We start from the raw sequence: 12,332 nt of genomic DNA, 5'->3' as shown, positions 1-12,332 counted from the left end.
GGCACGTTAGTACGCGTTCGAGCCTCTTTGTCAAGGCGGAGGAGGAATTGCGAGGGAAGGGGGGGAGGGGGCGGACAGTAACGCGACCTCTATCCCTTCGAGGGTCAGGGGTTTTTGCGGTTCAGGTTGGGCTGGCGTGTTAGGCGCCTCGGACTCTCTGAGCTTGAGGGTTGATCCCGCGGTAGCTTGCGATGAAGACATCGTCGATAAGGTGGTGTTGTTGTTTTGAGAAAGTTTCGTGGTGTATGTGTAGTCTGGTATCGACCGTGTCGTGTAGAGACAGCGATCGTATGCTCGCAGAGAAAGCGTTCTGTGGAGACTTCTAGGCCGGGAGGAAAGCAGGAAGAGAGAAAGCCTCAGAGGTTACTAGTTCCACGCGGAAAATCCTGGTCGGAAGGGGTGAGAGAAAGAAAGTGAATATGCTCGGAGCGACGACGCATTAAAGAAAGACAAAGCTATTCACTCTACATCTTATTCGAATATTTTTTTGGTCGTACGTTGAAATCGGCGCATTGATGACATCGTAACAAGTGGTTTCGCTAAGCGAGTGGTTGTTGACGTTGTCGCTAAATCATTAGGAAAGATATGTTGCTGATCCGGCGGCTTTATGTGAGCCTTTATTGCACATCGTCGCAGAAATATGATGTTGTAATCATGTAAATTCAATAGAGCCGCTGTTTACACTAGTGCTAAATAAAGTATTATCGCTGTGCCACGTCTCGTGTATTCCCGTTTTAGCAGCTGCCTTACATTTGGAACATACCGCTGTCTAAGGTTCAACAAAGAAAGAACCCATTTCAAGTTTCTGTCACCTTCTCCTCTAGCTTTTGTCTTAAGTGAAAAAAGTGATACATTAATATTCATAGGTATCAAGGAGGTAGGTTCTCAGCCGGGGCCACTTGATTGCAGCAGAACGCAGCTCTATACCTCAAGATGTTTGAATGATGGATGCATCAATCCTCCCGTCCAAAACACCGAGAAACTCGACGAAGGTAAAAATATTTGATGCTCCGAGTGGTTTCTCATAAATCGACTTTCTTACTCCCTTGTGCTTTGTACTTTTTCCACGGGGGTTGGTGAGGAGGCTATATAACATCCCGTAGCAGTTAAGGCCAGTCTGGTTTAGAGCCAGTCTGTACAAACTAGCCCGATTTGTACGAACCGAGGGGGTGCTTGGTGTTTGGTTTAGAGTTAGAATCAACTGTTACTGTCGGAGTACAACGGCCATGCAGCAGATAAGAATGGAAGGAACGAGAATGGTGGTAGACCTGGCACGTGAGGGTGGCACGTGCACCCGCGGTCCCCTTAAGGGACCGCCACTACCAGTATAGCAATACCAGACATCTACAACACAACCAACCCAAGAACTGATAGTACTATCAACCTGTGTACCAACAGTTACAAACTAGGTTGTACAAACTGTTACGCTACCTTGTATAAGTCCGTATACAATGTATAATTACTTTTTGACTTGATTTTGAATTTCAGTTTATAAGTTTTAATGACATGCCCAAACCTCATGAGCACACAGACCCCTCAGATAAGCCCAGAGAGCGTTGCAAGCTTTCTCCTTCACAGCCGAAGCGGTCTGACAAGAGCGAGCTCAGCAAGCAAAATTTGAAAATTGAATATAAACTTATGTACAATTCGTGGTGGCACATACGACCATAGACTGAGGAGAATTGGGCATCCCGTTCGCTCTGCCATACACAAGCCTCAGATCGGCAGATTAGTAGTTGGGTGGGTGACCACCAGCGAATACCTGCTGTTGTATGTTTTCCTTGGTCCTTTTCTTTTGTATCTTTGTTTTGTTCACCCAGACATCAACTGATGTCTAGTACGTGATATATATATATATATATATGGCAGTTCTATACATCAAAAAGCGAGTGCTATACCCCGGCGAGTAAAGCGAGAGCATAATGAACGAAATAGGTCAGGACTTATCAAGCCCACGGCCGCGCCCCATCTCCGGGCAGAAGGGAAGTACATGTGAGCAAAGCAAGTAAGCAAAGTAAGTAAATAAAATAAAAAATAACCGGGCCAGGTAAGTTAATACTGAGAACGCCCTTCCACTTCCGTCGTTACATATCATCAATACGCAATCAATCCCTCCCACCTCTACCTTTATTTTCGGAACAGCAGAATGCGCTCGCTACCTACCTACCTACTCACTCTAAGCAGAGCAAGAGTCAGCTTCCGAAAATTAAAAGGGGTCTTGTAATCAATCAGGCACACTTGACCCAGGCGAGCAAGCTAGCCTTAGATATAAACAGTCTATGCTCAAAACAAAACACTACCTTAGGCACAGCTGCCTTACCGAATTACAAACGTCGCGAATAAACCAAGCAACCAACTCATTGGCCAGAGAGACTTATTATTCCTAGAAAAAACCAAAGGAAACTACCTAACTCCACGCATGTATGTCAATCCACCCAGCAAGCCACCGTCATAAATCATATGTTGCTCGTCCTCTCCATGCGTGTGCTATTTTCCTATGCGCTAATCGCAAGCCTCATAGGCTCATACAAACAACTGACAGCCTTCTCCCTCCTGTCCCAATTCCCCCCCTTCACAGGCCTCCTCTACCTTCCCCTACTCCATCGCCTTATACTTCTTATTGAACTCCCCCACCGCAACTCCAATCTTTTTATACAAGAAATTCCTACTACTCTCCTCGGCAACCGGAACGAAAGGCCCATTCGTCCCCCCCCTCAGCGTCAAACTCAGGCCTGTACGCTCTTTACTAATAGTTTGAATATCCTTCAGCGGAACAACCCACTCGCTCGTCAGCTTCTTGCTCTTGATAAGCATGATACGGCTATACGTCAACATAACCACCACATCTTCGCGCGGAAGTTCCAAGTGCGCAATGTACATCTCGTTAAAGTACTTGCCGTTGTCGAGCTGCTTGAGCCAGAACTGACCGAGTGCTTCGCGTTGCGAGTAAGGCCGCACGATGCCGTCGTTGCCGATGAAGCGGGTGAGGCGAACGCGGTCAAGGCCATCGCCGTCGAAAACAGTGGTCGTGTTGCGGATGCCCTCGCTGACGTTCGAAGCTAGATCAAAGACCCCAATGGCGGGCTTGGTGACAAAGCCGAGAGCGCCTTTTCCGACGCCCTTGAAGAACCCTGTGATGCCTTCTTGCTCGGCGCCTTCGAGAGGCTTCCGTGCAAGACCTCCAACACCGCTGGCAAGACTGCTTACGAAGGAATTAGCTCCGGCAGTGACACCATAGAGTGCATGTTTGGGACGATTGCGCGATCTAGTCATACGACGGCGATCTTGGAACTGCTTGTCCATTGTAGCTTCGGCTAGACCCTTTGCAATGCTACCGGTGACCTTCGAGAAACTGTCGGAAACACCAAAGACTGACTTCTTGACGAAACTGGTGGCACCTTTTGCAATGCCAATTCCAAGTTGCTCAGGTCGGTCAGACATGATGAATCCTTGGTATGGCTCATAGAAGATGTCTGCTACTCCAGAGCTCAAATTGTTGAAGAGACCGACTGGGTTTCCAAGGAAATCAGCCGAGCCAAGGATCTTATGAACCTGGTAAAGTGCTTCTTGCGAGTAGTGATTTGAGACGTTCTGCAGAAGGACGGACGAAGACATTCTTGCATTCTCCAACATGAGAGCGTTCATTCGAACAGGAGCATCATTGATGTTACCGATCGCCATCGTCAGAACGTTCAAGAAGAACATCAGAGGATTTCTTGACGATGTCTTATCCTCCACATTGACTCGATCAGTTCTAACGAAAGATAGATCCAGCTGCATAGGCTGGATGTTTAGCAGCTCGAAATACATGTCCTGGCCCGACTGATCTTGAGTCGGTTCTGGGATATCCAGGCTCTCATCACAGAGCACACCCTCGTGTGTCTCTGACCATGTCGCACCAGGCACCTTGGAGAACTCCAGCAATGCATACACAAAATCTTCGTCGATTTCGAGAGTCATCTGTTGCAATAAGATCGTCGCGTATTTGATATATAACACACCATATGAGTCGTCCTTGACCCGGGTGACCATGATATGCACCGAAGGGTGAGACTCGGTCTCCTTGGTATTCTTCGGGACCACACTAGGATACAAGATCATGGGGAATATTCCACCATAAAGTTGATTATCAATCTGTATCCATTTTACACCCGCCGTGATGGTCTGGAAGAGTGGCGATTCGGCGTACTTGAAGGATATATCTCGAAATGTAACATACGCCAGCTCCTTCAACTGAGCATTGACCAGTGAGACCCCAATTCCAGCCAGCTTAAGCTGCGCTTTGAAGGTCACACCTGTGTCTTGGTCCTTGACCTCAAAGCCTCCAGCCACGCTAGTGGATGACTCGGAGCGAGATTTCTGCTTGTACAAACTCTTGGAGGCTTTGTAGTTCGACAGAATCAAAGTCTGAGTAGGACCATCTGCTGCCACGTTGAGATCGATGATCTTCGTTCCTACACCGCCAGCTGCGTTTGGCGGAGGATTTATCTTCATCGGTATCAGGTTACCAATCTCAGCAAGCTTGATGTGTCTTTCTCTTCCATTGGCATTGATAATGAGCTCCTTGTGTTTGGCGGCCGGGTAGTCCCAGGCATATGGCATAATACTTCTAGGCGGCAAGCGGTAGCGAATTGGGCGCCAGCCAGACCGGTCCTCAGTCTCCTCATCATCAATGTTTGGATTTGCTTGGAAGAACATGAATTCCGTATCACTTTCGTTTCGCATGGAGAAAGGCCAATGCTTCGTCTCGGCACTTAGATGCAGGAATAACGTGGCATTCTCCATGAGAACCTCGATGCGAATAAGCTTTTGTCGTTGGCCAACCTTGGCAAGCTTTACGTGAGTGGTGCCAAGGTCCGAGATATTGAACGGAGATGACCACTGGTTGTTGACCCCAGGAAAACATAGAGACAACTGTTTCAGTGATGTCTTCGTCAGGAAGTGCAGTGGCTGCAATTCATTAGGCTTGATAGTCATGAGCTCAGAAGAGCCCGGCGTTCGAACATTGATCTCTTCAGTCAATTGGTTCTTGAGCACAAATCTCGGGGCCAAAGTGACAACTTTAGTCATTTTGTATTTGCCCTCTCCAGACTCGATCGTAATGCCCACATGTATCTCGGTGTTCTTCGTCGCGGAAGGCAAGACAACATCAACAGTAGATCCGATTGCGTCGAAACTCTGCGGTTTACTCCACGAGGAGTCTCCGACCTTGAGAAGAACACGATTGCGTTGATCGTCTCCCCCGAATGCAAACATGTAAGGAAGCGCTTTCCGTTGTTGCTGATTAGCAGAATTGGTATTAAAGCCTTGGCCAGCAGCTGTCTTAGCCTGTTGGAGAAGTGACTTCGCCTTTATGTTGATACTCAAACCGGTCTTGTTCAGAATAACATATGGACTGTATACAGTCACTCTGAAAGCACCACCGCTGTCGGGTATCTTGAAATAATGTAGTCGGAGATTCAAAGCCAGGTTGTCGTTGTCTTTGCACACCAATGTCGTCTCCTTTCTAAAGTCCTCTTGATTATTCGAGTTGATAATCGCAAACTCGCTAGCCTTAAAGACGGTGTCTTGCATGTCAACACTCAACAGGAGCAGGTGGGAGAGCTCGACGACATGCACTGGACTAAGACCTCCTTTACGAAGGAAATTCGTCCAGTCTTTCTTAGTATTCTTGTCGTAGATACGGTATTTGAAATCATAGGGCAGAAGGTTCTCCAATTCAACGGGCGCAGATAGACGGATCCGCATGTATGGGTAAACACTAGAGTCCTGTCAGCAACCCCAAAACTGTTCAAGCAAGCTGTGATACATACCTTGTAAGCGGATCTGTCTTATCCATAGTCGCATGCATTTGAAAGTAGAACGGCGGAGAGCTTTTATCTTGCTCCCCCTTACAGATCATTGTTCGCGTTGGCCGTTTAAGAAGTTCCTTCCACCAAAGTGATTCTGTAGACCATGAATAGCCAAACCCCTGATCGGGTCGTACTAACAACGACTTCAAGTAAGCTGCGCCCACGGGAGCTGGGCGGCTTTCTCCGGGCGCGATCTTCTCGATTTTCAGTAGGTGGCCTTCTTGTGCGTCAAAGACGCCCAATTCGACCGGGATCTGAGTCTTGTTCTCGACTAAGAGTGGCGAGCGAAAGGTAATGTATTTGACATTGTCGGCACCGAGTGTGATTTCCACTAATAGACGATGGAGAATTTCATCCCTGCGTGGTCGAAGGCTGTATAGATACTCGCCCTCCCGATTGACAGGAATCTTGTTGACGCTGTCGAACCCACTGCCCTCGAGTCTCAGACCAACAATGCCGGTGTTATTTTCTGGCGAAAGATTCTCGCGCATTTTTTCCCAATCTTCGAAACGCCATGGTCCCTCTTCGCCATCTTCCAATTTGGCTGCCATCGAATTTTCTTCTCCTGGTACGTCTGCCCATACGTTGATATCGAATCCAGTGTAGTTCCGAATTCTGTAAGGCGCCTCTGCCCCGCGAGGCTTAGAAAGCACATCTTCTTTTGCAGTCAAGAATTGGGCGGATTTGGAAGCAAGAGCAATGGTTGCGGATGTGACGGTTAGCTCAAGCGCCTTCCGCGAGGTGAGATCGATCGCCATGTGGTTCGTCCCGAATTCCTTCGAGATTTGCAAGCCCAACTGCCACGGCTCGATAAGAGGTTCCCAAGACGATTTGGAGAAGTTGTAGACGTTGATAAACATATCAATGCTCGTTTCTGCAGATAAATTGCTCGTCCAGTCAGCTGCCGTGGCTGTGAAGCCTTTGACGCTGAGGTCCAGAATGGGTAACTCATGAAGATCACCGATCAAGATGACTCTCATGCCCTCCAGAGTAGCACTTAGTTCCTCGTGCTTCGTGATCAGTCGCTTGACCGAGGACTGCGTTTGCTTGGTAGGCGCAACAGTGGCAGCTTTACTCTTCTTTGCCATTGTCGATGCCCCCTTCCCGCTAGCAGATCTCCGCTTCAAAGACCCATCACCGGAACCCTTGAGCTGCCTCGACTTCTCGTCCGAAGCAGACTGCTTATTTTCTTCTTGATCATCATTACCTGATAGCTCGGAGGCCTTACTCACGATCTGGGTGGCCAGAAGAATATCTCGAAGCGATAAGCGTAGCACCAGCGGCTCGACATCGATATGAATGCTTGACAAATTTTCCTTCGAGCTGTCCATTGACAGTGAGAGGGAAAAGTCATCCAGAATTCGCAGGCGAGAATCCTCGAAACGATCCATCCGACACAAGAACATCCCCATCTTAGAGACTTGCAGAGTCAGAGCATGCTGCTGAGACATGATGATCTGCTTAGTACCAAGGACAATAGCTTCTGAGTTCGAGCTCAACGGGTTTGCGATCAAGATGAGCTGAGCGTCAACGACATTGATTCTGAAGGCAATTGTCATTGAGGATTCGCCTGCCTGAGAGGAAGCTTGACTTGAAGTCTTCGCAAGTGATTTTGTGGATTTAGTACGTGCAAGTGTTGGTCTGGATCCCACCATAGTCGATTCATTGTCTGTGTCATCCTGCAACTCAGTCATGCTTTCATCATCTTGAATCGGCGACTCTTCGACTACCAACCCTTCTGCGACGAACTTCTGGATCGCGAAGAGGTAGTCTAGTGCGAATATGACACGAGGACTATCAACTGCCACGATGGCGATGAGGTTACGCTCTTTTCCACCAGAAATAGTAACGCTTGCCATGAACTGTTGAACATCCTTGTTAGAGGAGGTCATGATCTTGCGGAACTTATTAGTTGACTTGGTCCTGCTGTCCTGTATCGTAAAAGACTGAATCAATAGCTCGGACTCCAAAGAGCCATCGGTCATCATACGCAGCTTCACTTTCGTATCATCCAGAGAGAATTTGGATAGACTTGATGCCTCGAGGTCTCTGACAGGCTCATCGTCTTTTGCCAGGATAAGCTCCAGCCCGATTGTATGGACGTGAAACGCAAGGTCAAGTTGGGTCCAACTTCTTGAATCGACACCCAGTTCCGGTCCGAGGCTAGCGAGCAAATTTTCCGACTCCTGTGATCCGTCGTTGGCCCTGGGCTCAATCGACTTGGCCTTCTTCAAGGTAGCTTTAGGCACATCCTCGATAGCCGACTGCTCGTCCTCATCTGCATCGATTGCGAATGCCGCCGGGACGGATCTGGCGAGCTCCAACAAGAACTTGAGCTGGTTTTGGGTAATGTGAAGGTTGAAGTCTGTCATGCTACCTTCGATCTCTGTATCAGGCCTCTTGATACCCTCGACATGCTCAGCGTAGGTAATCTGAAAACCAATATCTACCTTGTCAATGAGCTCCAGCTCTTCAGCTCGGTCCTCCGAGTAGTGGAAGTCAGAGGTCAGTCGAACATTCCTGATCCCTGCTGAAAGCTTCATCGCAATAATAGCATCCTTGGAATCATCTAGTGGAACGAATTTGTTCTCCACGTAAATCTCTCCCAGATATGCTGTGAGTAAGTCTCGTTTTGGTTTATCAGCCATCATTACTCGGGGGAAAACTACGATGGGCGTTTGGACATTGATATCAAACTTGATACGGCTCGCATTCTGTTGGAGTTGATTTGCTTGGTTTGCTGCGGCTTGTCTGGCAGCGTTGAAGATAGCCTGCATCTTCCCAAACTTGACCAAGAAGTCAATGATCTTTCGGAATGGTTCTTCCAAGAAGTTCAGCTTGATGGATCCAGCTCGGAGGAAAATCGACGAGTCGTAGCCGGGATATGCGTCTCCGCTGTCAGGATCAAAGGTCTCGTAGCGGAAGTCTGCCAGATCATCGCCTTGAATCGTAATCAGCTGCCGAAGGTTGGAATCTGAGGATGCGCCTTGATTGATGTCGTCCAGGAGTGAAAGATCTCCAAGCTTGGCAGCGATTCGTAAGGTCTTGGTCATCACAAAGATGCCAACATCAGCAGCACTAAGAGTCAGAGTAGCGAGGCGAATGCCGTCGTTGTTGAGAATGAGCACAATGCTCTTTAGATCCACCTTGATTCTTACAGACCCAGCATCTGGCTTTGCCTCAGGAGCAGTAACTGCTATGTCTTCATCGTTCTCAGAGTCCATGATTTGTTTCTGAGGATCATCTGAAGCTGGAGGATCGTTGCCATCGGCAAACGTGATCAAGATGAAATCGAGCAAAGTCAATAAGGTTTTGCGGGTGACGATTAGGTTGATTGTAGAGATTGCAACATCAATGTTTATCTCGATTCCTTCATACTTCGGCATGAATTCAGGTGAATCGGGCCTAACTTTGATGATCTTGACTTGGATCAGGTCCTTGTGGTCGTCAGAAGCCTCGTCAGCATCCCCTGAAGATACGATGGACTTGAACTCCGCAGAAGGATTCTCTACGTAGTCGTCAATGACCACAGATTTGAGTGATGTGTCGATAATCAGATCATATGGTCGCACAACCAGATTTAGGCCAAAATTTTCGGCAACCAGCTCCACCAGAAGCTGGTCTGGCTTTTTCCCTTCTGGATCGCTTCTGTAAAGAGAGCCTTGGAGCCGCTCGACCTCGAACTTGAGCTCAAAGTTGTGTTGCTGAACCATAAGCTTGTCGCTAGCATTTCCGTTCTCAGCGTCCTGGAACGGATCCTCCTTGTCAGAATCGGTATCATCTTGGAGGATGACAGCTTCTTGGGTTGAAAAATCGAAGGATGAAGTCGACTTGCGATTCTTCACTTTATCAGTATAAGCGGCCGTGCTTTGAGCACGAGGCCGCTGGCTAGATCCAGTCTTTGTCACTGACTTTTGTGCGGGCGTTGCTTCCTCTTCGTCTAAATTTGGAATAGCAACATCAATGATACGCATTAAGCTCTTGTACTTCTTGTCTGATACAGCAACATGCAGTACCGGAAGATTACCAGAGATACGAACTTTTGCCAAATTAGGAGCTTTGGGCATAATGGAAGTTTCGACCATGAAGTCAATGTTGATCTGTTCGACAATATGCATCGATTTAGACTCGTCTCTGTTGTCGAGCTGAGCCTTGGTTTCCTCAATCGAAGGCCCGATCAGGACCTGAGTGGACGACAACTTGACCAGGAACTTGTCATACATGAGAGACTCCAATCTCTTGAAGTCCTCGTCGGTGTACGACTGCCTCTGCTTTGCCTGGACCTCCTTCATTTTCTCAGGGTCAACAAGCTGACTGTTCATACTGATATGACCAGCATCCAGAATCAAACACATGGTACTCTTAGTCGTGATGCTCTCAGGCACAATTATTAAAGGTGCTTGGAGATCCAACTTGGCGTTCAGGGTCTTATGCTCCTCCAGCGCGAATTCGAGTCCAGCTCTAGTTTGTTGTCGAAGACTTTCGACGGTAGCCCCAGCACTCTCCATGAGCGCTCCAATAGATTCCATGTGTCTCTCGGGGGGCTTGAAGAATTCGATTATCCCAACCAAGAACAGGGGATTCCAGATGATTTCGAGTGGCTTCAACTTTCCAGTGAGCGCGAGATCACTTGCGCCGTCTAGAGGATTCGTCTCGAACTGGAACTGGAAGAAAGGGTCCACGGACTCCTCGGCGATGTCTCCGCTATCAATCTGTAGCTTTTGCGTCGGTGTATCCGGCGCATCCTTGACACGCACGATCTGAGTGAACAAGCTGTCAGGGGTAGTGCCATCATTGACCCGCAAACCATTCAGGCTAACGTCAGCCAGGAACGATTCTGGTCGCTGAAGAAACTTGGCCCGGAAACCATCAAAAAACAGACTAAGAACCTCGACCACATCATCGTGTGGATCACGCTTCAGTGTGAAACTTCCAGTATTGAGCGATGCATCAATCTGCATCTTCACTGAGTCTTTCGGCAAGTCGACGCTTTCAGCGAGGGCGGTCTTCTCATCCCAATCAATAGCATCGTACAGCTCTTTGCGTTGCTCCTCGGACATGCTGGTCTCGGGGTCCTCCTCCTCTTCCTGGGGCTTCGAACCCCAGGCCCAAGCAACCCATCCCTGGTTTTTCTTGGCGGTTTGTGATTTCTTTACACCAACGTTCTCTTTCTTAAGCTGAGTCGCCGCCAGTGACCTCCAGAAACGCATATCTTCATAATTCAACTTCCACTCAAGTTTTTCTAGGTCAGTTACTTCCTCTGGTGTCAAAGGGGGCTCAGCCTTTTTCTTCTTCTTGAAAAGCTCAATGTAGCGAATTCTGTCGTCTCTTCTCTCTTTGAAGAAAGCCCAGGACCACCGGCGATTCCGATCATGAATTTTACTCAAGATAGCGTTGCCAGCGAATTGAAGCCACGCTCGTGGATCTTGCTTTGGCGTGACACCCTTGGGCTGGAGTTTCTTGTACTCTTGATGGCGGATGAAGTAATGGAACAGATCCACCATCATCAACGCATCCCGGTATTGAGCGTCATCCAAGACAAGTCCGATTTCATCGAAGATCAATCCAGCCTTGATATGAGGCCTGTCGGATTTTCCAGACTTGTCCATTTCGATCTTCGCTTGCCCACTGACGGGTTTGAGGATGAATTGATGGCTGCTTGTCTCTCGGTCCTCCCCTCTGACAATCATTTCCTTGAATTTCTCTAGCAATTTGTCGTGAGGTAGGACCTCCGCATCAAGAACTTCAGCCTCTCTACCAGTCCCCATCAGAAGGGTATCCGTATTCCAATACACCGCTAGAGCACCAAGGGTGGCGAGCTTATGAGTAGCTCCAACAGTGTCTTGTATGTATGTAGGCTTCCAGTTCCCATCCGTACTAATCGCGCTGAACTCCTGAAGCGTTACTCCAAGAGCAAAGGGGTGTCCAGGTGCTGATATCGAGTCCTCGTACCGAACATGGATGTTCTTGACCGTGATTTGCAGATTGTCGACAATCTTTGTAACCAGACTATCCGTAAAGCTCTGGCTCTTCTGCTGTTCCTCCTGGCTCATGCCTTCCTGGTTACGGTCCTTTAGCATCTCGGCACTTTCCAGCTTCTCAATCTTGACAGCCTGCGTTCTCCGCTCCTCCTCCTCCTCGTCCCACTCCGCATCCTCCTTGGGCGCTGCCAGCACGTACACATTCTCGATGTACACCTGCACCGGCGACCCTCGCAGATTCGACCACGGTATCTTGAGCGTGAGCTGTCCCAGATGGCCCTCGACGACATTGATAGGCAGCTTCAGCTGGTCCAGTGCTTCTCGTCGAAGCTCGAGGTTCCGCAGCTTGACGTCGCCCGACCAGATCCCGACGTTCAGTTGCTTGGGGTCGAAGTTTCTGATGTACATGCCCAGAAATCGATTCAGCAGCGAGGCCACGAGTCCTTCCAACATCTTGCGCACTGGTTGCCGTTACCCAGGCGGGGTGTTCGTTTCAGTA

At 48.6% G+C, this 12,332-nt stretch overlaps 1 protein-coding gene across 1 annotated transcript; it reads right to left on the bottom strand.

Annotated features, from left to right (window-relative positions):
* Positions 1-2,595: 2,595 nt before the first annotated feature.
* On the bottom strand, positions 2,596-12,286 carry L3040_007960 (uncharacterized protein; the record flags this gene model as incomplete). Its single annotated transcript, XM_007295538.1, has 2 exons — positions 2,596-5,761; positions 5,814-12,286. 2 exons carry the CDS (start codon positions 12,284-12,286, stop codon positions 2,596-2,598), a joined length of 9,639 nt encoding a protein of 3,212 aa, XP_007295600.1.
* Positions 12,287-12,332: the final 46 nt, after the last annotated feature.

Source organism: Drepanopeziza brunnea, assembly GCF_022702325.1.
Source record: "Drepanopeziza brunnea f. sp. 'multigermtubi' strain 214-2 chromosome Unknown ctg14, whole genome shotgun sequence".
Taxonomy (NCBI): domain Eukaryota; kingdom Fungi; phylum Ascomycota; class Leotiomycetes; order Helotiales; family Drepanopezizaceae; genus Drepanopeziza; species Drepanopeziza brunnea.
Note: the sequence above shows the minus strand (reverse complement) of the source record. Positions and strands in the feature narration are given on the sequence as shown.